The sequence below is a fragment of the Python bivittatus genome, unplaced genomic scaffold, assembly GCF_059951505.1.
Source record: "Python bivittatus isolate LINGU-HERP-01145 unplaced genomic scaffold, Pbiv_v1 ctg000980_np1212, whole genome shotgun sequence".
Taxonomy (NCBI): Eukaryota; Metazoa; Chordata; class Lepidosauria; order Squamata; family Pythonidae; genus Python; species Python bivittatus.
In genome coordinates, this window is record NW_028277125.1 from 57,335,096 (window position 1) to 57,360,200 (window position 25,105).

At 37.2% G+C, this 25,105-nt stretch overlaps 1 protein-coding gene across 1 annotated transcript in view; it reads left to right on the top strand.

The window, feature by feature from the left end:
- PLPP4 (phospholipid phosphatase 4) overlaps nucleotides 1-25,105 on the top strand; it is a 127,254-nt gene that overhangs the window by 93,221 nt on the left and 8,928 nt on the right. Inside the window, exon 6 of the mRNA XM_088132075.1 lies at nucleotides 14,913-15,083. Coding sequence (XP_087988201.1) covers nucleotides 14,913-15,083 — 171 coding nt within the window. The remainder of the gene's footprint in view (nucleotides 1-14,912; nucleotides 15,084-25,105) is intronic.

Sequence of the window (25,105 nt, forward strand, 5' to 3'; positions counted from 1 at the left end):
CATCCTTGTATAATCTTGTAAAATAGGTAATTGCCATACCAGGTCAAATAATTGGTTTGTTTGCTGGTATTATCAAAAGTAAATTAACAAGAGCCTTACAGAGTTTCGGGTAGGGAATCTTTCTGAGCCTTCCTTTGTAGTAGCAGGGATCAAACTGAGACTCAGAGTCCAAACTACATGTTTTTCCAGTGTTATAGTCCCACCATTAAGGTTGTGACATTTCATTTTTAAACTCTGACCCTGAACATTGACCATACACTTGCTCCTCTTAATTAACTCATTTTAATTTCTCAGTGTCCTGTGAGTAATTTGGTTCTCATGCGGCGGTTTACATTGTATGTCAGACTACCTAAAGCTGTTCAGGGGGTAAGCAACAATCATTTGCTGAAGAAAAATAAATAAATAAATAAATAGATTAAAAATCAGATGAACATGAATCCATGATCTAAAACCACCCCTGCCCCAAACCCCTTAATCTTCCCATTACCTGTGATATGTTCAGAAGTTTCCCAGGCAGCAATGTGATTCCCATGTGAATCAGTAGAAAACTCTAAGGACCAAAATGTATTTAAATCTTGGAAGCTCTTGCTGTTATATCCTGAACAAACATTTCAGAAAGATAACATTGTGGGCACAGGACTTCCTACAAGCAAGTCTGGCATCAGAGCTTGGTGTGCTTGGGCACTGTTACCAGGTCATCATCTCAGTAGCTTTATTGGGCTTTACGTTGGTCTTCCCTCTCCCTGTCAACAATTGCATTTGGGCCAATTGAAGATGGTAATCTACTAAAGATGAAATATCACTTGACATTCAACTGCACTGTCACCTACTGGGAAGAAATCTAGAGAGCAAGGGTGATGGTGACGGTAGTGATGGATGATAAGAGCAGCAGTACAGATTGCTGAGCAGAGTCTACTCTGCACTACAGGCTGGAGGAGAGACCTCACAGGAGAATCCAGTGACAGTCCCTTCTAAAATAATAATTCTGTCACACATTTATAGAAATTGACCAACCTTAAATGGTTTAGGAACTGACTATCTGACAGACTGCACCTCCTGCTATGAGCCAGCCCAGTTACTCAGATCTTCAGAATAGAGATGCCCTTCTGAAGATGCCTGTGCTGCTCAAAGCCTACTTATCTGCTGTGTAGGACAGGACCTTCTCCTGTGTGGTTTCTATCCTGATATGGGAAGTTTATACAGTTTATACTGTACCTGCAACAGAGGCAGGTACATTTTGCTGGCCAGTAGTCATACTTCTAAGAAGAAGCCAGAAGCCACAGCAGGTGAGATAAGAGCATATCCTCATATCAAGAGCAAGGCCAACATTTTGTTTTTCTGAATCTGTGGGCTATGCTAAGCCTTTTTAGGGAGTAAAGTATAGTTTTCACATGTTCTCCTACCCCAAAGTTTCAAGACATGATCTATGGCTTCTGTTCACTGGCCTATAAAGACAATTTGAAGGGTGTGTTAGTTGTACTGTTAAACTACCTGGGACAACTCTCAGGCCCCACAGTCCTGCTTAGTAAATCTAAGCTAGATTTTGCATCCTACAATGTACATACGCTTTTATTTTACTATGGTTGAGAGTACCTTGCATCATAAGCATCCTCAGGTGGGAGTAAGGGACAACCCTTGCATTGTGATGTCATAATGCAAACCCCATGACTTACATACTTGTGTCAGCATTGGAATGCAAATATGAAAGAGCGGGAAGTTCAGCAGCAATTCTTTTTTCTTCTCCAGAGGTGCCCAATATATACCAGCTGCCCTCAAGCTTTTTGAAGCCAAGACATTATCCCAGTTGTTATATGGAGCCCAATTAAATCCAGGAATTAATTATCAGACCTTGGAAAGGGTTCAGTCAACATTCCTAAGAAAGCTGTTTCAAGGGGCAGAATGTGTACCTAATGCTGCCTTGTGGCTGGAAGCAGGATTTATAAAGTCAAAACAAGGGCATGGCTATGCTTATTTAAATATTGGCTAAAGGTTCATTTCCAACCTCAAGGCCTGACATACGTAGCTAACAGTAATTGATAAATATGATTCCTCCTGGAAGCTCCAATTTGAACTGGAGTATACACACACACATATGGGTTTTTCGATGTCCATGGGACAAGACCAGGAGATGGCAGTACTTAAGCAAAGGATCCTTGATAGAGAATTATGGTCAGAATACAGTAAACTCTCACCTAGGGAACAACTGGGCCACAGCAATGCCCAATTCAAAGCAGCATTGAACCTAGACAGCTTACAAACAATACATTTTGGCAAGCGTTTACATTACAACAGTTGAGAGCCAGTTTGGTCTAGTAGTTAAGGCACCAGGCTAGAAAGCAGGAGACTGAGAATTCTAGTCCCACCTTAGGCATGAAAGCCGGCTGGGTGACTTTGGGCCAGTTGCTCTCTCTCAGCCCATAAAGTCAGGCTCGGGCGACAAGCCAGTCAGTCAATTCCTGTTGCAACCAATGGGTCTCCGGTTGGTTGATATGAAAAAAGTGGACCCTGCACATGTGGGAAAACCACTAGGGAAAAAAAAAATTACTATAGTTCATTATTATACCATCAGCAGAGCTGGAGAGAAAATGTTGTAAAATTCCATGTGTGGAAAGGCTCTGCCCTTGTGAAGTAATATTGAAAGACAACACCACATCTGTTATATTGTAATTTCTATTGTGATGTATGCAAAGAACTCCTAATACCTGGACGGAAGAATTTTATGTGCAGTTTTTACTAGCAGGTAAGGATTACAAGGTAACTCTTGCCGTTGCAAAGTTTCTTTTCACAGCTTGTAAAACTCGTGCTGATTGCTGATAGCAAAATAGTGCAAGCATGATTATATTTTTTAAAATCTTGTATGCCTTGCTTATTTTATTGTATTAATTTTGTATGTTCTGTTTTGCAGCTCTACTCTGTAGGTTGTAATTAGTAAGTTTTATTTAGTCTGCGTCGTTGACCTGTGACGAAAAATTTGATTTGATTTGAAAAACTGGGGTTTGCATTGTGTTGCCCATTTCATCATTTTTTATTTATTCATCCTTGCTATTTGTAGTGGGCACTTGTGCCATCTATGATAGATTCATCTACTGTAGCAATAATTAGATGACAGAATCTGACAGAAACTAACTCCAAAACTACTATTCTAGAACTTAGTAAGCCAAATCAATCTCCTATTTCTAGTTTTTAATATCAAGTAATGTACCTGCCCAGTCAGGTTTTTATTGCCGTATCTTGACTTTGAAAACAAATTCACCTCCAGTTTACATTTTCATCACAGGAGGATAGTTGGAATGTAATAATCTGTACCAACAGCTTTGCTTCCCCCAGCCCCCATCTTTCTCTCTTTCTGTCTCTTGCGTGAAAGGCATAATGGATATTAACCTGACAACATTCCTGTTGCTTGTCACCCTCACCCACAGCTGGCATCATGGCACTGTTGTACTATTGACTCCCTAAGTTGAGATAGCAGTGAATTACTTTAATAATTCTTTGCCTCATCAGCTGTTAGAAAGTAGTTGATACGTAATGTTTTGCATTGCATAAGCATAGGATACTCTACCAAGTGAATGTGTGTTGGTTCACATCTGCCATTGGCAAGTTGATTTAATGCTTTGGTATATTGTAAGAAGAGAGAGAAAGAGGCTTTATGGAGAACAGATGGCTTTGGTCCTCCATAAGGTGCAGATTAGTTAATGGGTCATGCTTTGTACTTTTAATGAAGAGGCAGACTAAATAAATTGAAGACTACTGATTTTTCTTGGAAATCAGGGGCTATTTGAAGCGTGCACGCACATACACACAACGAAGGTAGACCCTTACTTCAATAGCAATAAATGTATTTATTCAGAAATGCAATCCATACTTCATGATTCTACTGAGTCTATTTATGACTAATATGGAATACATAGACACCAGGAGTAAAATAAGCATAAAAGTAATAGCATACTAAATTACAGCATTGAATTTATTCTCTGAAAATATACAATTGCCTTATGTTACAGATCCTAATATTTTGAACAATAACCTACCCAAGAAATACCAAAAGCATATTTCAATATGCACTATTTTCCCACTTCTAGAAAAGGCCCCGATTAGAGCAAATTATTTCAGAAGTCATTTGTTTTGTACTGTGTCCCAATTAGGAATGAAGGAGAAAGGTGTTCAGTTTGGATTCGTTCAGACTTACCCATTTCACACTTCCTGAAGCTGTAAGCAAAATGGAACAGAATTAATCATGTATATCCATTTTTCGCCTTACTGTTCTCATTCAATTCAGCAGTGCATATATTTTTTAAAAATTATATCAGGGAAAAGAACTGTCCAAAATATGTATAAATATGTATGCTAGGAAAATTCACAGAAAGATCTGAATGAATACTCACAAAAATGCATGCAGTCCTGGTTAGACTTTTCAAAATAACTGGCAAGTTGATAAAGTGGTATAAATTGAAGTTAACAAAGGAAAAAATGGAATTTGAGTGACATTTCTTTAAGCGTATTTACCCGTTGGAGTTGTTTTAAAGTGCAGTTAAACATTACAACTAATAATGGAGAAAGATGACATCCCTCAAAACTTGAATTCTGTTTGTTAACCAAAAGAATTATACATGGACTAAATCCTAACATGATTACCGTCTTTCCTGCACTTATTTGCAGACACTTTCCCTGTAAAATTTATAATTTAATATATTTTTATTCCTCTTCCCATGTAGTTCCTACAAAGTGGTGTTCAAATAATAAAATAAAAATAATTAAAATGTAACAATAAAATTACTAAACATAAGTATTAAAGGGTGAGTAGTAGTGAAGAAAAAAAATAATGTTTACTTAAGGAAGTTCTGTATGAATTGATAAGCCTACAATAGTACCTAAAAGCCATGAAAACAGACACTTCAAGGAAAATATTCCCAGTCTGGAAGTCTTTCATATTTGTATTGTATGGCACCTTTTATTTCCCAAGTTTCAATAAAGCCAAATAAGAAGACTTGAGATGAGGCTTTTAATTAACAGAGGTTTTATTGGCCAAGGAAACCTTCTGGATGGCTCAAGGAGTGTCGCCCAGAACCACACCTTGCAAAGCAAGCAACAAAGATTTTATAGGCATATTCAGATATTTCAGATAGTACATCCCCTCATATCCATACAAGGGAATTTTGGGATGACCCAGGGAAAAGTAAAGGTGGGCCTAAAGAGGTGAACCTAAGTTTAACTTTTTTTCTTCTGGTTATCAAGGAAATACCTAACTTCTTTGGAATGTAGGGCCTCTCTCGTTGCAACTTCTTTGCCTGGTACCGATCTAATTTATGGCTTCAGGCATCTGGCTAATTGCTTCTAAGGAAATGGGGTGGGGGAATGCTGTGCTCTCTTAGAAGGCAATCAGGCATTCAACAAAGAGATAAGGTGGGGGAAAGAAACGCTGTGCTCTTTACAAAGCAAGTTAATCCTTTGTAAATAAGATAGAGTGCACTATCACATGCATGCCCACACATTATGAGAGAGTGTAAAATTGTGTATCAAAACAATGCCCTTCAGTATCTATGACATTTTTTTTTTGGCAATTAATATTGTTTGGTCAGTGTGTGCATCCTGGAGACAATCTTGTTCAATCTTCTGCATGAGTTGACAAATGGTAACAAATAGGCATGATGTGCTTGAAGTTTGATCTTTTAAGATTTGTAAAATCATTCTGAGTCATTCTGTCAGCCTAGAATTTTTGTTTCTCCCCCTCCCCCCAAAATATTAAACAGATTATTTCAAAGAATCATTAGTTTGTCTGCCCAGGCTTTGTAAAATGCTTCAGATCTGGAAGCTGCTCCAGCTGACACCGTAATGTCTGCCCTCTCCACTGCATTATAGAACAAAGCTGGCCCCTGTCAGAGCGGCTGACAGAATACTAACTCTTGCTCTTGCTCCTGTCTCCTTTGCCTTCTCTGTTTCTTTCAAGGAGAGAATTGTTTTATCTTCCCGGGATAACTGACACATTCACAAGTGATGTGTTTCTCTGAAGAAAACCTGCTTCCGGTTGTCTGTACAAAGTAAGCCACTGTAGTAGTTCTGCGCAGACCCACAGGAGTCGTTTGACTGGCAGCATCATAGATAAAAATAGAATCGGAGAGAGGAACTGCTTTCTTTAATTGGCACGCTGACTTGTACTAAGATAAAGTACTAAGATAAAGCAGGTTAGGTATGCAAAGTTTAGTATATCTTAACATACTAAAAATTTAGTAGTCAGTCTAACTTTGTTTCGGTCAAAGACCAGTATAGACTGAAACAATTAACAAACAGTTTAAAAGAGGAAGACCGAATATAAAACACAAACTAATATTCTGTAGTAATACAGAATTTTATTACCATTATTATTACCACTGTAAGCTATGTCTCTACGACCAAAAACCAGAATGTTATTTGTCTACAACTAAACTCAGAAGGTTATTTGTCTACAACTCATTTTAGCATAAAGCTAAAATTCTAAGATAGAAGTAGGTTAAAATAAAATAGAATAAAGTGACATTTCAAAAGTTAGGCACAGTTACACTATATAAGTATCAATTTAGTATACAAGGTTTAATTTTCATTCTTGGGGTGGCTTTAGCTCCAGTTGAGTAAGTCAGGGAATATGTTGAAGGCGATAAGAAGATAGGATAGCAGGCTTCAGAATAGCATCATTAATCCCATGAGCCATTCTTCTCCTGATCAGATATGCCAGTATGGTGGAAATGGGAAAAGTACTGTATAAACAAGGCTTATTTTGAGGAGGAAGACTGTATTCCCTAACCCTTATTGCATAGTGCTGTATTTAAAGATGTGTATTACACACAGAGAGAGACATACTTACACTTCTAGCATATAGCAATTAAACAGGGAGGATTCAATAAGTAATGCCCTATTAACTGGACATTTTCACAGTATAAACCCAGACAATAGGGAGCATTCATATTCTGACTGTTGTTGGGGTTTTGTTTTTATTTTTAATCTGTGGCTAACACTTCATGTACTCATTTTTGGAGTAAACAACCCTATTCTGGATGGCTGCATGTCTGGGAAAATCAATATTACAATAAATATTTTATAAGAAAGACTAGGCTTGGGGGGGAAAATATATTAGTTTCATAGCTAGAAGTCACAGCAGTGTTCTTTCAGTAAGTATTTTGTGCAGAGTAGAAGTTCCACATGGTATCTTACAGAAAGAAACACCCTTGTCAGGCCTAGCCCAAGGAACTCCAAGAGACCATGTAAATTCAGTCCAGCTATGTTTATTAGCTACAACCTCTAGCAGGAATCCTCCCAGACTGAAACCCCAGCTCCCAAGTAATGCCAGCCACAACACTGTGAATTCCTCAGGGAGGTGCCAGTCTCATCCTCTTGTATCTCCCACGCTCCTCAGGAGATGTAAGAAAATGTTTTTCTCCCTGAGCCTGGCTTTCATAATTCCATTCCATCACAACCCTTCTGCTATACCGCAGATGTGATCCATTAATGGTTAATATGATTATCAGTTGATTAGCCCTTAAAGTGTCAAGACTTTTTGTTGCTCCAGTCTGATCACACTTATTCTCTGTAAATTATCAGTTTTCACAAAGTCCAGCAGCAATGGTTAATACAAAGAAGGAGGACATTTTAAATTGATTGCAAAGACTGGACTGGACTTGACTTTCATAGGTGGAATACATCACTAGATGTTAACATTATTATTATTTATTATTTATTGGATTTCTCCCCCGCCCATCTCCCCCACAATAGGGGACTCTGGGTGACTGTTTCATCTCTAGCCTTCCTGAACTAAGGGGACTCTGGGTGATATGTTTCATCTCTAGCCTTCCTGAACTAAAACACCTCACATGTCAAGATCAAACATATCATAATAGCCCTTTTCAGGTAGCTTCTGAAGCACTTATCCAACCTATGAGCAGGAAGTAGCTGAGTTCTGAGGAGATCATGCATATTGTATAGCTCACAGATAAACAACTTGCATTCCCAGGACCTCCTTTTGTGTCTCCTAGAGGTACCTTTGACCATGGCTCCTGAAAATTATTTTGAGATGAGGAATTCCCCGAACTGTAGTATATGCCCTAAAATAGGCAGATTTTTTTTTTCAAAAATCAAGAAAATTCCCAGAGTGAGGGGGAATGCAGGCAAATCATGAAATGTGTGTCATGATATGACCCAAATACTGTGAGTTACATAGTTCCATCAGATGACAGGATGTAAGTACATAAATGTGGCATTTAAATTATGATGTGACCATTAGACATCACCATTTTGCTGTAAGCACTACTGCCAAAACTCACCCACCCCCTGTCAAGAAAATCCTGGCTCCACTCATTTTGTTTCATCATCCCATCTGCTATAGCTTGGTGCTCTTCAGAAAAGGTTAAACATGGTTACTTGGCCATCAGAAGGTTTCCTGTTCCTGATCTAGCTGGAATCACCGACTTCTGCAGAGGGCTGCAGGGAGAATATTTTTGCATATGCAATTAGATAAGGAGAAATCTTTTTAAGAGCCAGAATACAGAATCCTGTATTTCTGGTTTATATAGGGCTTTCACACTTAGAGCTGAACACCTAAAAAAATCCCTTTCATCCAATGTTCACACTGAAATTGATACTATGATTTTATTTGCAGTTTACTAAATCTAAATTAGAAGCATGCCCCAGTTTCCTATGAAATTATTTCATGTCATTTATGTCTGCATAAATATAACCAGGAATTAGGGATGGAGAAATTCAGATCAGGACTTCTGACAATGTACATGTGTGTATGTACATTTCTTCCATCAGATTGCTGCTATAGTTGCTGCACTCTCTATAGCAGTGTTTGTCAACCTTGGCAACTTGAAGAGGTGTGGACTTCAATTCCCAGAATTCCTCAGCCAGCAAGGCTGGCTGGGGAATTCTGAGAGTTGAATTCCACACCTCTTCAAGCTGCCAAGGTTGACAAACACTGCTCTATAATCAAAAAATAAGGATCAGTGTGTTATTCCAGCCCTGATGAAATTTCTGCTACTTGGCATCAACTGCATTTGTCTTATCCCCATAAATGTGGATCACCTAGTCTCACACCTAGACTTTGCTAATCTTTGACATAACTTTTACTTTTCCAAAAGCTTAAACATGTAACATGCAGAATAAGCAAGTTAATTCTCTGTATTACATAATGGGTTATTTTAATCATAGTCTGTGGAACAATCCACAGTGGCTTTTTGTTCATAACACTAAGCTATAAATTATGGTTTGAAAATCACAGCGGCTGATTTTACACAACAGGCTAAGGCCAGTCAGTCAAACTTTTTTGCTGGTCATTGACCCAGACTTAATTAAAAAGAATAAAAATACAACATGTAATATAAATGACAGCACAACATGCATAATAAAAAGGCCTGCAGTCATGCATAGACTACTTCGCTGTCAACAGGATGCATATTCTACAGGCTACAAATATAAACTGCAATAGCAAGAGTTATCTTGGGATCTTTATCTGCCAAATGAAGCTGCATGTAGAATTCTTCTGTCTGACCTGAAAGTGGGCTAAGAAGAGGTGTTAGTAACTCATTGTGGATAATAAGTAGCTAACTCGTAACTTTGGTGATTCAGCGCTCCCATTTTTGCAGGACAAAGCCTCTCAGCATAGAATTTGCAGTATATACCCTCCAACACTGCTGATAGTAAGTTATTAAACCACAATAGTGTAAAAGCCCTCCAAGATTTATTTGTAAGTTGTGCCAGATACAATGCTGGTTTAAAATGAAATCTGCTGTGAACCCAGTCAATATTCTTGGGCTAAGACTGAAAAATTTAAGCCTCTTTCTTAATCCTTCCTAATAATCATTTTAAGAAGTTAGTGCTTGGGTCAACTTCTCAACATTCTATCCTTTGGACTCCCCAGTTTAGATGTTATATTCACAGGTTTTCTTAAAATTTATTCCAGGGAGAAAATAAAAGAAAAAAATCCAACACACTCAATGTGGCCCTAAGATACCTGAGCCAAGACCAGATCATCAGTTTTAATTCAATATTAATAAAATGTAGTCTGTTTTGTTTCAAACTCCTTCCCACAAGAAACTTTTCTCCTAAACATTGAAATCTAACTGAAAGGGGCTTAGATGTCACATGGATGAGCTAATTTGTGCCTTCTTCATATCATCTTTTGTTTTTGTTGAAAGGAAAAAAAGAATTATCTCTTGTACTTTATAAACCCTCCTGAGAGAATACTTTTCAGAAAAGTTAAAGCTCAAGGAAATTCTGTACTTATAATTGACTTCCTTGAAGTGCAGCATGGGGACATTCATAATTATCTTTAAAAAAAAAATGAAATGATTTATTCATTCTCTTTCCTTCCAAAAGCCAATTAAGTTTGTTAAAATGACTTTTCAATCACTTTTCTCATCATTTCAGTATACATCTCAGAATATGTCTCTGGGGTATATGCTTTTGACATGGTGATCACAATTCACACATTCCCTTTTGCACACACAGAACATTTCTGTTTCTCCTTCAAGGTAGGAAGGATATCTTGTTATTCCATTATCATTGATGCTGGACTAATGCTGAGAACAACAAAACACTCTATATTGTTTTTAAAAAAAGATCAGAAAAATTCCTAACCTGGAAAAAAAAACTTGCCAGCTTTTTAAAAATTCCTATACATGAATAGGCTAGTGGGAAATGGACATCTCTGCTATAAGAAAATAAACTCATGAATGCTTTTGCACATTAGAAGAGATCTTCTATAAGTCTGCAGTAACAGGTTCAGGAGGTATGAATTGATGAAAATATGGCCTGGATTGTTCTTTTATTTTACTCTTTCCAAGATTATTTTCTGTTGTTTTAAAGATGTCTCCAGATCAGTAGGAGATGCTGTGTAGATTTTGATGTACACTTCCTAATATTAACAGTTTTAAACACATAGGTGTTTAATAAGATAAAGTCTCCCTTGAACTGAGCTCAGCTCTTAGTAACAACAGGAGCACATCTCTGTTGTTGATTTCTTGGCAGGAATCTGCAAGTAATTACTCCCAGAAGTAATTTGCCATTGCTTTCTTCCTGGTTTTTTTTTCTTCTTTATTCTAGTCTGTAGCCCTGCAACTTAGTAACTGGGTCCATTCTTTCTTAGCTTTTTTTTTTAGATCAGCATGGGAAGCTAACTTGTATAGTTACTGTACTTGTATTTATTTTATGTTTGTACTACACTTATACTGTTATTTTTCCTCTGATGTAACTTTATTTTCAGTGTAACTAGTCCTGAACACATCTCCCTAATGTTGTTTTTAATAGTTCCTGCAAAAAATAAAGAATGCCAGTGGACTCTGATTGTTGAGGCTTTGTATGTAGAAAAAAAACCTGGTGCAAATTTCTTTTGTGTTCCCAGGTCCCATCCCTTCTCCAACAACCAGTTTTGTTGGCTGTAATGATCAGAAGAGTGGTTAATAGCCATGGTTATTTTAGCCAGCTCATATAGAAGGACACCAGGTTGTAAAAAGTCCCAAACTGCATTTGCTGATTCTTTTTCTGTCCCAAATGGAGGTTTGTTGACGCTGCACAAAAGGAAATGTAAGGATAATAATGATTTGCAGCTTTTATCTATGTGAGAAAGGGTAGCAGCACATCTGAAATACCTGAGGCTAGTTAACAACTGCAAGATTAATGTACTTTGGGCATACTTATGAGTTACTCTCATGGGACTATGCTGATGCTTATGCTTCTGGCTTGCTGAAAAGTTGTCAGTATGCACTTTTTTAAAAAAAATAACTGAAATAGAGTGGGTCAGAAGCAAGGACTTTGAGTGAATCCATTAACTTAAACAGTTTGCGGTTACAAATTTATTTTGGCTGAATACAGTAATATGCTTCACCAGAAGTTGTTACTTGTACCTGCTTCAAACCCCGCTTCCCTTCCCACAGGGGAATTCCATTCAGAGCATCCTGATTTGTTTGGGGTTATTCTAGACATAAAAATATTTTTAAATATCAGGGATCCATATAATCGCTCTAAAATGAGCCAAGATTTTGGGATTGGAATCTGAAGGCAGGCCTCATAGATGACTCCTATTAGGACTCTGTCTGTATTACCAGAGCAGGCTTAAGCAACATGGTACTCATAAAGCACCAGTGTGTCTGTAGGCACTGTCCTTGGTGCCCATCAGATACCAGCTTTTAAATAAAAAGCTGCAAAGAGCAAAGGTTTCACCATTGCCTGCCTTCTGGAACAGCACTCCCCAGAGATCCTTATATCTTCCACTCTGAGGGTGTTCTGTAAGTCTTTAAAACTTGGCTTTGCTCCCAGGCCTGGGGATAGAATGGTTTCTGAACCCCTGTCAGGTCTGGGGGCACTGTGTTGTGTTATTCTAGATGTTCATTATCTTTTTATTTTGTTTTATTGTTCATAACTTTTAATATGGAAGCTGACCAGAGTCATTTGGAGTTGGGTGGCCTTGAAATATAATATACAGTGTGTGTGTGTCTGTGTCTGTGCGTGTATGTATGTGTATATATATACACGCACACACACACCATCTTCAGTATCATCTCTTGGATTTGGGTCTTTTCCATTGCTTCCATTCCATTTGGAACAGTGCTCTATCTAAGATTAGATCAGCACCAACTCTGTTGGTGTTTACAAAAGCTGTCAAGATCTGGCTATTTCTGGAAGACTTTGGGGACATAGAAGAGAGGTGGGGTCTCCCTCTTGCATGATGTGAGTGTTATGTTATTCAGAATACAGTAGTACTCCTCAGTGTGGATAATGGTTAGTTTGTTTTTGTATTGCATGACAGAGTTATTGTAGAGTTGGGCAGCCTTACACTTTTCTAAAATTGATTGATAGATGATAGATGATAGATGATAGATAGATAGATAGATAGATAGATAGATAGATAGATAGATAGATAGATAGATAGATAGATAGATAGATAGATACTGTTTTAAAGTTTGACTGTATTGGAGTGCATGCCATTTTAAGTAATTTGCAACTGAAGTGGCCTGTAAGCCTGCCTAAATCAGTAAGGATAGGATGGCATGGGACAGGATAGGATATATTTATCAGTATGCCTTAAGTGCCCACTTTTGTCACATGGGCATATCTAGAAAATCAAAGTAATAGGTACTTCAGCCTAATGCTAAGTTTGGAAGTGCAGCCATTAACCCTTAATAATAACTAAAATATGCTGGAGTGGCAGGGCACGTCTAGGTGAAAATATCCATACCAGTTTGCATTTGGATAGATGGATGCCATGGCACACCACAACTGCCATGGCAGTAATTCACTAAATATTATTTCCCCCAAACACTGTTCTTTCTGAAATCTGCTCAGATTTCAGCCCCTAAACTTTGTATTCTTCTGCATTTTGATCCTAGCTACCTGGATTCATTTCTGCTGACAGATGTCCATGACAAATTTGGCACCTGGATCTTAAGGTTTTTCATGGAATTTTCACTGAACTATTAAAAAAGACATCATTCAATTCCTTATATTTAGGTATCTACCAAGAATTTCTTACATGCACCATAAAAAAATAATAAATGAGTTAGCTTCTCTACAGAGGTCATTAGCCAATAATCTCCCAGCCACGCTTCTTCAAGGATATTACTTTTTTATGGATGATATCTGGAGTAGAAATCTCATGAAAAATGAAAAATGTATGGCCTTTTTAAGAATTCAGCAAACTGAAAATCATAATCAGAAGAAATATTGGGATTTTGCACTTCATTTCTAAACCATGGTTGCTTAAAAAATGTATTTCCTATGTCAGTTTCCAGGTTATGAACCTTCTCCTCAATTGCTTATGTCCTCCCTTGTTCCAAAAAAGCATAGGGTGGCATATGTGTGTACATTTATATAGGGGTACTATGCTAATTTATCAAGTAAATTAGGGTTTGGGAAAGTATGACTGGCCAACCTTAGTTCCAGGTCAATTAAATCTCTATAGCAGAAGTTTGACGTTATCAGTGTTGTAACATGTACTCATTCTGTGCTGTAATAGGGACACCAGAAGCTAGCACCTTCTGCACATATAGCAGGACAACATCAAAGTTGATTCATCACTGGTTATTTGTAGGCCAATTTTTTAAAAAAGTTCCTGTCATCTCCCTTTCAGAAATGGGATCTGTGCATATTGCCGTTTCTTTCTACCCCCCCGCTCCCAGCAAAGTATGACTGGAATATTTTGGAACAGTATAATTAAATCAAAGTTGCATCATAGTTAAATCAAATATTGGCCACAGGGGGATTCAGTTATAATTGAATACAGCATATGAGTTTCATCTTACTTCCTTGTTTTTCTTGCAGATGGATAATATGTTTTTGGGTGTATTAAAAGTAAAGAACACTTCTTTGATAATTGCATGCAATAGCTTGTAGGCTTTGGGTTGCAAAATTATAATCTAAAATGGTCTTATTTGCAATATATTGAAGTACAGGTAGTCCCCAGGTTAAGAACGCCCGGTTTAAGGACGACCCATCGTTAAGAATGGAACCTATTGTAGCAAAATTTGAATTAAATACACAATGATTTGAGTTAAAAACAGAGTGAGTCACATTAATTACACAATACTACTTATACAGTATTATACAATAATAATGTTTCAGCTTACATACAAATTTGGACAGACCTGGGGGACTACCTGTAATGAAGTAGGCAAGTGATAGGAGCTAAACTTGAACTGAATGGGATTTTTTTTATTTTAAATTGCAGGAGAGCAACATAGTAGCTGAAAAAGAACAGAACTCATGCCTTTCCATTCTAGGTCAAAGTTACAGAGAAATGGCTAGACAGAGTTTCTAGTTAATGGCATAGAATAATTGTCTATGTCACTATTAAAGCCTGTTTCCTAGAGCAATGAGATGCGTTCTCTGGCATTGTGGCATTCTGCCTGTGCTAGTTCACCTCCTGGTTCCCTATTCTCTTCTTCCTTTGGCAGTTGCATTTTCAGGCCTTGGCTTTACCACTTTCTACTTGGCTGGCAAGTTACACTGCTTCACTGAAAAAGGTCGTGGGAAAAGCTGGCGGCTCTGTGCAGCAATTCTACCTCTGTATTGTGCCATGATGATTGCTCTATCACGCATGTGCGATTACAAGCATCACTGGCAAGGTGAGTCACAGTAATCCCTTGGCTTCTATTAATTGTCCTTGCTCTTTCTGTGCTTTAGTGAAGATGATTTATGCAGGCTCTGAAGAACAAGATGAAATTTGACTTGATTCAGCATAGGGGAGCTGCTTTATGTGTCCTGAAAATTTCTAATTAAATCAGTGAAAGGGTATGAGATCAGATGAAAATGAAATGAGGTGTTGGTGAGGAACCATTTTAGTTCTATTCTGTAGATATGCAGATATGTAGTGTTCAGCACAATCTAACCTTACATGAGAGTAACTTTTCACTCTGTCCAGTGGTTCTTACTCCTAGATAACAGGATTGTGGACAAAGAGATTCAGGTTGCTTCCTCTAATCCATGAGGACTATGTGCTTTCACAGAATGGCACTTGGCTCCTCAATTTCCTTTTTTTGTGATGTTTGGAGCTTTCTTCAGCCATGTTGGCCAAAGGTCCTTGGTTCCATATATGATGCCAACTAGGAAACACATTAAAACTGTACTGTAAGTCCTAGACTAAGCTTCATATAGTTAAAAACAAGGTAAAAAGCTTTACAAAGCAGTTTTGAAATGCTCCCAGTGTTCTTGATAAGATTTTTAGAAGTCTGAAAGGAGAAGGATCTAGCACTGAAGATGTTACCTAGCCGGTTAACGAAATGTTTGGAAGAAAACGAAGCTCAGAGAACCCCAAGGACTCCACAGGGGAAGGATCACCAGTGATATTTTACTTTGCCCTCCAACAATGGGAGCATTACGTGAGTGAAAATCCACATGTGAAAGCTCTGGATTAAATCCAGAAGCTTGTATTGCAGTCATCAGCAATTAAGTTGGCCACTATAAAACACATCTGAATTAGTAAAGTTTAAATCTGTCCCCCCATGTGCTATTTCACTGACCACAGTGTTCTACTAGTTAGACAAGACTAAATGTTACAGATTAACGTATCATCCTGATGAAAAAGAGAAAAGGAAACTGATTTTATTCTTTTTCAAAATAATGTTTAAATAATATATGCATTTAACTTGTGTTAGGGCATATGGTGGGTTACCAAGTCAGATTTGATCCATTGAATAGAAGTCACCTAACACTGATGCAAAACTGATGCATTTTCCAACATGTCCCCCAGATGTGTTTGAATTGCAATTCCCAGAATTCCAGGCCAGCGTGGGCATTGTAGTCTCAACATAACTGCAGGGAACCAAGTTAAGAAAAGCCATTGAAAGATACTGAGCAGCTAATATGAGTTACAGGAGAAATATTAAGCGTAATTCCAACTATTATTGTGTTAGGTTTCACTGCAAATAACTATATGTTGGCTTGCATATTCAAGCTTTACTTACATATTACAGAAATAGATATTACAGAATACTTACATATTCAGAGATAGTATTCTTGAATAATTTCTGGTGGCTATGGCCCATAGAAATGTGGGGCTGTAACATCATAATACTAGTGGATGGGGCATAGGGAGCTCAGTGATCAAGGATTTCTGTTTTTGTTTTTCTATTCTGGTCCTTTAAGATGCTATGCCTTAGCCTACCTTGTTTCTTTAGTTTTTATGCTATCAATCTTAATTTAATTCTGGGAGGCTCCAGATTTGTAAATAGAGGTTAGGGGACTGCTGGTTATCCAACACTTATATATTAGTTGCTTTTGCAAAATTTAGATAAGTAAATATGTAGGCATTCTTACGCACACAGATATTCAGTGTAAAAATGATATGGCTATTCCAGAGTTTGCTGGATCAGTACATACTGAACTATGGTTTTAAGAAATGTATTCCACCAAGAGCCACAGCTATTCACAGAATGAAATAAGTACTGTGCAATTACAATTTCTATATAGTGGGAATAGACTGCACCCGAGGGGACTACTACGTGTCCATTACAGCTGCATATGCTTGTCTTTGAAGTTCAAAGAGATATAACTGGAATAACTCAACTAGCTGCATTTTTTTTCTGAGCATTTGTTAGGGGGAGGAGGAAAGCAGAGGCTTTATTAACATCATGTTTTTCTGCAGATGATCTTAATGCCTACCCAAACGGATCACATCCTGAATGAATGGTGGGAACAAGAGCAATTCTACTCAGTAGCCTTAGGCTGCTTGCCTTTGTGCTGAAACCAGCTGGAAATGAAGCTGGCTTAAGAAATTGCTATCGAGCTTTCCAGCACTGCCAGTGATGCTGACCAGAGGTTTTGTTTGGATAGTGTTACCCTGATTGGTAGATTCTCCTGCTTCTTTACCTGTTTTCCACCTGTCCTTGGAAAACAAGTGTTAATAACTTTCTTTGCCATGGGTGGGTCTTCAATAGCATATAGACTCTATTGATAGACCTTTGGTATGAGGCCCCTTCCATTGACTCTCCCTTATACTTGACAGCTTTGAACTTGGCACATGAGCAACAACATGCAGTGTCCTGGGGAGGTTGTTGCCTGCTCGGGCTGGTCTGCAAATGGAAAAAAAAGAAAAGAAGAAATAATAATAATAATAATAATAATAATTATTATTATTATTATTATTATTATTATTATTATTATTTTTAAAAGCTGTATGCTGCCTGACTGTCAGTGACTCACAACCCCCACAGTATTCCATTATTCCTGTTACCTATGGTAGAAGGCAAGCCTCCATGAAGTGCAGCAGACAGGCCATTCAGCATGGCCTAGGCTGGCAGAAGTAGGAAAGCAGTACAAGCAAGCACCTTTAGGAGAATACAGTATATGGGGCATAGTTACTGAAAGCAAAAGCAAGATAGCCAACCGTAAATTTAAATGTCTTACATAAATATGAATAAATTAATATTTCTATTTATTTATTGGATGGATGGGTTAGGATTAGATGGATTGGCATGTTGTCTTCCTGCTCTGGTGAGCAGTCGGTGCAATAAAAAAAAATCAGATTCGAATGAACTAAAAACTAAAGAAAAAAATCATTTAAAATTTAAAAAAAAATTGGTCAGAGGGATGCATCTTTATAGATTTCTTAAGGTGATCAAGTGGGGACCAGAAGCAATTTCTGAGGAAGGATGTTCCATAGCCAGGAAGCAAGGTCTTTCCTACAGACCAAAAAGACCAGACTCTGACAGCAAAAACATCTTGAAGAGGGTCCCTCCTGCCAATCTTAACAACTGGAAAGATTTGTTTTCAGTTTAAGGGGGGGAAATGCAGATGTTATAGATTTGTCATGGATATTAGTGAATAAAACAGATGCATTTATCCCATTAGGAATTCCAACACACAGGTAAATTATATTTTAACAATGTGTACTTTTATTTATTTCTGGAAAAAGTCCAGTTAATTTTGTTATAAGAGTACACAGAAATTATTATAATGAAGAAAAGATTCTTTTTGACAAATTGAACCTGGGATGGTAACCTTCACAACTCTTAACGTAAAATAATATTGGGACTGATCTTTCAAATATACAGGCCTTTTTACATGACAGGAATAGTCTCTTTAATAATTACTGGCTATTTGAGGAGCTAAACTTTACAGAGAGATGGCTGCAGATCCAACATGTTGATCTGATTGCAATTTTCCAAACAGGAAAAAGATCCTGATGTGCTGATGGGAATGATTATACATTCTCATCTTTGATTCACCATAGTAAGTATCTCTAGAGATAAAGAGCAAAACCTTAAAGTCAGATGAACGAAGACTTTGTTGTTATTGTTTTCTAATAATTTTATTATGTCTTAAGCTTTAGGGAAAGGAAGGTTTTGAAGAAGACATTCTGTAGATGATTACATGTATTAAAGTAATTATAACTGCAGATAAGCATCTACAGATAGGCTCCTGGGGCACATATAGACCACCTATACAGTGTTTGTGGTCTCCAGAGCCTTACCCCAAATGATGCCACCTACATTTGCCAGAGACAGCACAATTGCTGAGTTTTGGCAGGTAAGCAAATACGTAAGGTATGCTAAGGCTGGTTTGTGTGGCACATGAAATCACTGCCTTGCTTCCTGAAATTACAGTGAAAAGGATTATATGTGATCCTAGCCACAAAAATGTTCTCACCCTGCTCTAAGTGCACTCAGGAAGTCCTCAGGCAGGTCTTCCCTCCTGTTGAGTGCTCAGAATTAGTCATATCTAATTTGACATAGCACATGGGGCTGCCCTTGAAGACTCCCAGGAAGCTTCAACTGGTCCATAATGCAGTGGCATGAGCCGTGATGGGCATGCCCCAGTATGTCCATGTGACACTTTTGCTTTTGAGTTGCACTGGTTGCCAGTTTGCTTCTGGGTGCTGGTTGTTACCTGTAAAGCCCTACATGGCATAAGGCCTGGTTACTTGAGTGAGGGACTGCCTGTCTCCCATAGTATCTACCTGACCAATTCGATTTGGCAGGGTTGACGTGCTCAGGATTCCTTCAGATAAGCAATGCCATCAATCAGGATCCTGGAAGTGCACCTTCTCTATCGCAGTGCCTGCCCTATGGAATGAGGTTCCCACCAAGATCTGAACAGCTCCCACCCTGCTGGTGTTTTGAAGGGGCCTGGCTCTTCACCTAGGCCAGTGTTGTCCAAACTTGGCCACTTTAAGATGAGTGGACTTCAACTCCCAGAATGCATGGCTGGCTGGGGAATTCTGGGAGTTGAAGTCCACTCATCTTAAAGTGGCCAAGTTTGGACAACACTGACCTAGGCCTTTGGTGGGGATGACTGAAGCCTCCTTTTAATATAGGTTGTTTTCTTTTGTTTCCACTCAATCCATTATCCTGCCATCTCTACCCTTTTTTGTTCTTCTTGTTTTTATTGTCATGTTTTTCATGTTTGAAATAATTTGTAAACCGCCCAGAGTCATGGTTTACTACTACTACTACTACTATTACTAGTAATAATATCTCAATCATGTTGGAATATATACAGTATATGGTTATTCCACTTCATTATTTTTTTTAAATTACCTCTCTTTTCATTATTAATGTTTAGGATTTTTTAAAAAATCCATAATATTGTCTTTTTTTTTTTAATGAACAGATGTGCATAGACAATCTAACATCAATTGGAAGTCCATTGTAAATAAAAAGAATCTGCTTGGTACATTAAAATATCAGGGGGTCAGATGGATCTGAAAGGAAGAGGTTTTCACAAATAGGACATTTTTTCCAAGTACCTGGGGCCCTCTGCTAGGTCCACGATTTGGGGGACCTCTGGACAAGACATTTACTTTGTCCTTTAGCACCCTGAAAAGGTAGGACATGCAAACTTTTGAATTCTCTTAGGTTGTAATTGATTATACAGAGTATATGTAAAGCAGAAATGCACTGGATCCCCTCTTTATGCTAAGCTATGTAAAGTTATATCTAGGGTTAATAAATACAAGCTATCAATAAACACAGGTTATCCAGGATAAATACATGCAAAACAGAACAAAATCCACAGAGAGAAAGAAACTGTAGGAAATACTTGTCTGAGGTACAATAGCTCTGATAATGTTTTTGTTTTTGTTCGGTATTTGCCATATTGCCATTTAAATAATTTGAGCACAAGCATAAATTAGAAGTGTAAGGGTTGCAAACTAAAGTTGGAAAACAGCATTCTTCACAAATTATATGTGTTTGACAAATGTGGGAAACCCCACAAATTTTTGCAAGAGGAGAATATTAATAGGGAGAGGCATAATCATGAAAATCATTCTTTTGATGTAAACATTCAGATCACAAGATTATTTTTATTTAATCTAGCAATGAAATGTAAAAGACATTTTTATTAAGAATTTTATTAAGTTTCAAAGAAGAATAAAATACACAAAGACATCAAAAGAAAAGTAGAGAAGAAATAGATAAAGAAGTGTGAGGTAGAAAAGAAAAAAAGGAGGGAGAAAAACAGAGAAGAAAAGAACAACTTCTGACTTACTTTGGTACAGTTATAAGTAAAATAATACATTAACTTCTTACTCTAGTAATATCAATAAAAAACAATATTTCTATAGCAAAAACGATTCTAAATATCAAAGCTCAAAGCCAAAATTTCATTTCTTTCAGTTATGAGCAAAAATCCCAAGAGTAATTTCTAAGTAGAAACAGAGTTAAAGAAATTTATACAGACGTTATCCCAAGGTCCTTACCAACATTTGAAGTATCAGTTAATCTATCATTATTAAACACCTAAGTCTATTTAATTTCTATAACAGTAAAATCCATAAACATTATCATACAATCCCAGTCCAAAAATAAATTCCAGTATTACCAGTCCAAAATCATAAGTTGTATATTTTAACCTTGGTCCCATAAGCCCACTTTAAATTCCTTTTTCTTCTTTTCAGGGAGCTTGACATTTAATCTTTTCTTCAAGTGAAATCTCAGGTAGTAATTTCTTGTCACTTTGTCCTTTTTTACCATCAAAGATGTCTTCAAAGGTTTAATGAATCCTTCTTGCACATCCAAAGAGAGAAAAATCTCCAAAATACTCTTCTGCTTTATGGTCTGGATATTGTAAAAAAAAAAAAAATCTGTTGTAAATTTGGACTTTATAAAGAACTCATTATCTCCAGGCTCAAGATAAACTAAATCATCCAGCCCTCCATCCAAATTCAGATCTCTTATTCCAGTTCCTTGTTCTGAAGATTGCCTTACTTCACACCGTATAACATGGTCAATATTCTTATTTTCAATATCCAATTTTGTTTGCAAATCAGTATCACTATCAAATTTGTCTAATTTTTTCTCAAAGGATTCAAATTTAGTTTCTGTCACTTGTAGTATTCTAGTAGAGAGATCTTCCAGTAAATGTGTAAATGTCTCTTTAAATTCCCTTTGCTGAACTCCAGCCATAACAAGCAATGCAGACGGGGAGGGGAGGGAGGTTAAAAAGCAAGGTCTCAGAGTACTTTTGTCTACAAAGCTCCTCCAATCTGCATCGCAGCAAAGTAAAAAAAAAAAAGCAGCTTTCCCACAAAAATCTTTAAGCAGCAATCTCAACTCCAATCCCACAAGTACAGATTCAACAAAATTAACTTTTTAAAGTCCAAAAAAAAAAAAATTCACTTGTTTCATAAAAACACCCAATAATTCAGCCTTTTGACTCTTTGCTCAATATATAAATTCCAAAGTCCAACTCAGTTTTTTTTTAAAAGTAAGTGTTGAAAATGTGAAAAACACCAAGAAGATACACTTATCTGTTGCTAAAAAAAAAGCCTCTCTTCATCTAAAAGAGTAATAGATCATTTAAAATGTGTTTTAGTGTCCTAAATTTCGGCTATGCCACAGCCTTGAACAGGATGGAAAAGCCCCGTCTCCCAGCCGCTCACCACAAGTTGATCACAAAGTCTTCTGCTTTGGGGTGTCCTCACAAGATACAGCTGTCCAGAGAGCATCTAGGTCAGTGTTGTCCAAACTTGGCCACTTTAAGATGAGTGGACTTCAACTCCCAGAATTCCCCAGCCTGTTGAAGTCCACTCATCTTAAAGTGGCCAAGTTTGGACAATACTGATCTAGGTTGATTTCATGGATTCTCCTTTACATCCGGAGATTTCCTTGGGTTACAGGGATCCTGCCCTAGCCCCCACAGCTATGGCGTCGATTCCCAAGCAGAGGAATCAGGCAAGCCGCCATTAGTGCCCCACCAGAAGTTGTCGAAATGTAAAAGACATTATGTTAATACTCTCGGCTTTGCATTTACTTGCAGTAGCAATGCTGTCATTTTATTATTTTTGAATTAAAAACAAAATAACTTTTTGTGCCACTAAAATGCTGCTTGTTTTAAAACTTCTTTCAGATATTTTCAAAGACTTAAAGATCCTAATGCATTCGTTCATTGAGATGATGAAATTGTATCTGCATTAAAATAATTTGAGCTGAGAATTATAATTTAGTTTCATGGTTTAATTTACAGCTACTACCACCATTTGTTAACTCCTTAATTCATTGTCTTGTAATATAATGTTAAGATCACAAAGTTAAAAAAGATTTCCCTGCTCTTGAAAGTCTTGAATTATTTTGCTTAAGTAGGTTTTATTATCTGCTGAATCTAACCAAATTTCTTTGAACCTAAGCAAAATACTTTATCTTCAAACCAAGCCAGATCCTTAACATATTCTTTTCCTTGATAGACTATTGAACCAATCCTAGAAAAATATTAAAGGCCTCATCAGGTCTAGCATTTGATGTTTTATGTATTTATATATATTTATGTTTTTAATGTTCTGTGTGAGTCACCCAGAGTTCCCCCATTGGGGGGAGATGGGCATGGGAGAAATTTAATAAATAAAATAAATGTAATAAATAAAATAAATTTGTGTAAAATAGTTTTAAAAGCTAAAACTAAAAATTACAAAATGATTAGTTATAAAGCCTGTATTATATATTATGAAGTCAAATGCATTAGTCATAAAGTTTTAAAAGATGCATACTTCAATGTGTATAAGTAAGTTTATACAAGGTTAGAGGGAGATCATCTGGGTTTCCAGCTTGGATGTTCATAAGCAGGCCCACTATTGTTGTTGTTACTGTTATATGGTAGATGCTTCCTTTGAACATTTATGCTTGCATTTTATAGAATGTGGAGGATAAGTGTAAGTTAGACTCCTGGGATGACTGTTGTTTTGCCCAATCTCTGATGCCATGGGTCTAACCGATAAAACAGAAATTATCTAGGGGGCTTAAATTCACTTTCTTAATGACCCTTGATAGAATTATAAAAATACACTATGGCTTTTACCTGTCTCATCTTTGTATAAATGAGATTACATGGCAGAGGTTCTTTTGGAAAACAGAAGCTGAATTCCATATATTCAGGCATCTCAGCATGGGATTAATATATCAGATGATTTATGAAGGCACTCTATTACCATATAAAAACTATTATACATCTTTAATACTGATCTAGACAATGCAAAAAGTGATAGAAGCAAACATTTTGATGAGATGAAATTTGGAGATTTTATGTTGCAGTCCCTTTGTGTCAAGTATAGCTACCTTATTACTAGTAGTAGAGCATTCTAGAAGGTTTGCATGAGCCTGTACTACTACTGCTATTACTGCTACTATGGTTTGTTGCCCAGTCAGCCAGATATTTGACTGGATTTGGCATTTTTATCCACTATCCTTCCCAAGGATCTGGGACAAGGCAAATATTGTTGTTTGATGGTTTTAAAGATATTGTCGCAGGGTGTACTGTAAGCTGTTCCAAGTAAAGCTGCCTTTTGCAATTGACTGATGGTGATTTTGTCAATGCCGATGGTGTTCAAGTGGAACTCCAGATGTTTTGGGATTGCACCCAAGGTGCCTAGTACTATTGGTACTATCGTTGCTTTCTTTTGTCATAGTCATTCTACTTCTATTTGCAGGTCTTTATATTCTGTGATTTTCTCCAGTTCTTCCTCTTCTATTCTGCTATCTGCAGGTATTGCAGTGTCCACTATCCAGACTTTTTTGTCTTTCTTATCAACACTTGTTAAGTCTGAGATGTTGTGTGGCAGGTGCTTGCCTTATTATTAATTAATTAATTAATTAATTAATTAAATGTATTTGCTGCCTGACTTCCAGCCACTCTGGGTGGTTTGGAATGATTTTACTCTTGGGAGAAATGGAAAGAACTGGAATCCAAAATGATTTGTGGAATACAGATGATGATGAAATCTTACCATGTAAGCAGTGCTGCTGCTGATGGCAAAGTGAAGGAATGGCGGAACAGCTTATTTTTTTTCACAGAATGGCCTTACTTTAAGAGGTGTCATCTTAGTGCTGCATATCAGATGTGGTATTTCATATAACTGGCATATTTTTACAGACCTGGGGTTTCTATCTTAGGTAAAACCATGTAGCAGGATAGTAAAGACTCTCGTTGGTATTCCTCCCTGAATCTGCTCTTTTCATATGAGTTCTATTATTAGTTAGTGTTTTCCCCTTTCTGGACACAGTCGTACACAAAATGTTTATTAGTTCATTGGCTGACTAAGTGCTCTAGAAATGTATTCCAAAGTTAGCCTTCTAGATGAACAAGAAATATTTCTGAAACGCATACTGAGGTAATCCGCAGCACTCTGGCCAAGCCAAAGCCCACCTTAGTTCAGTAT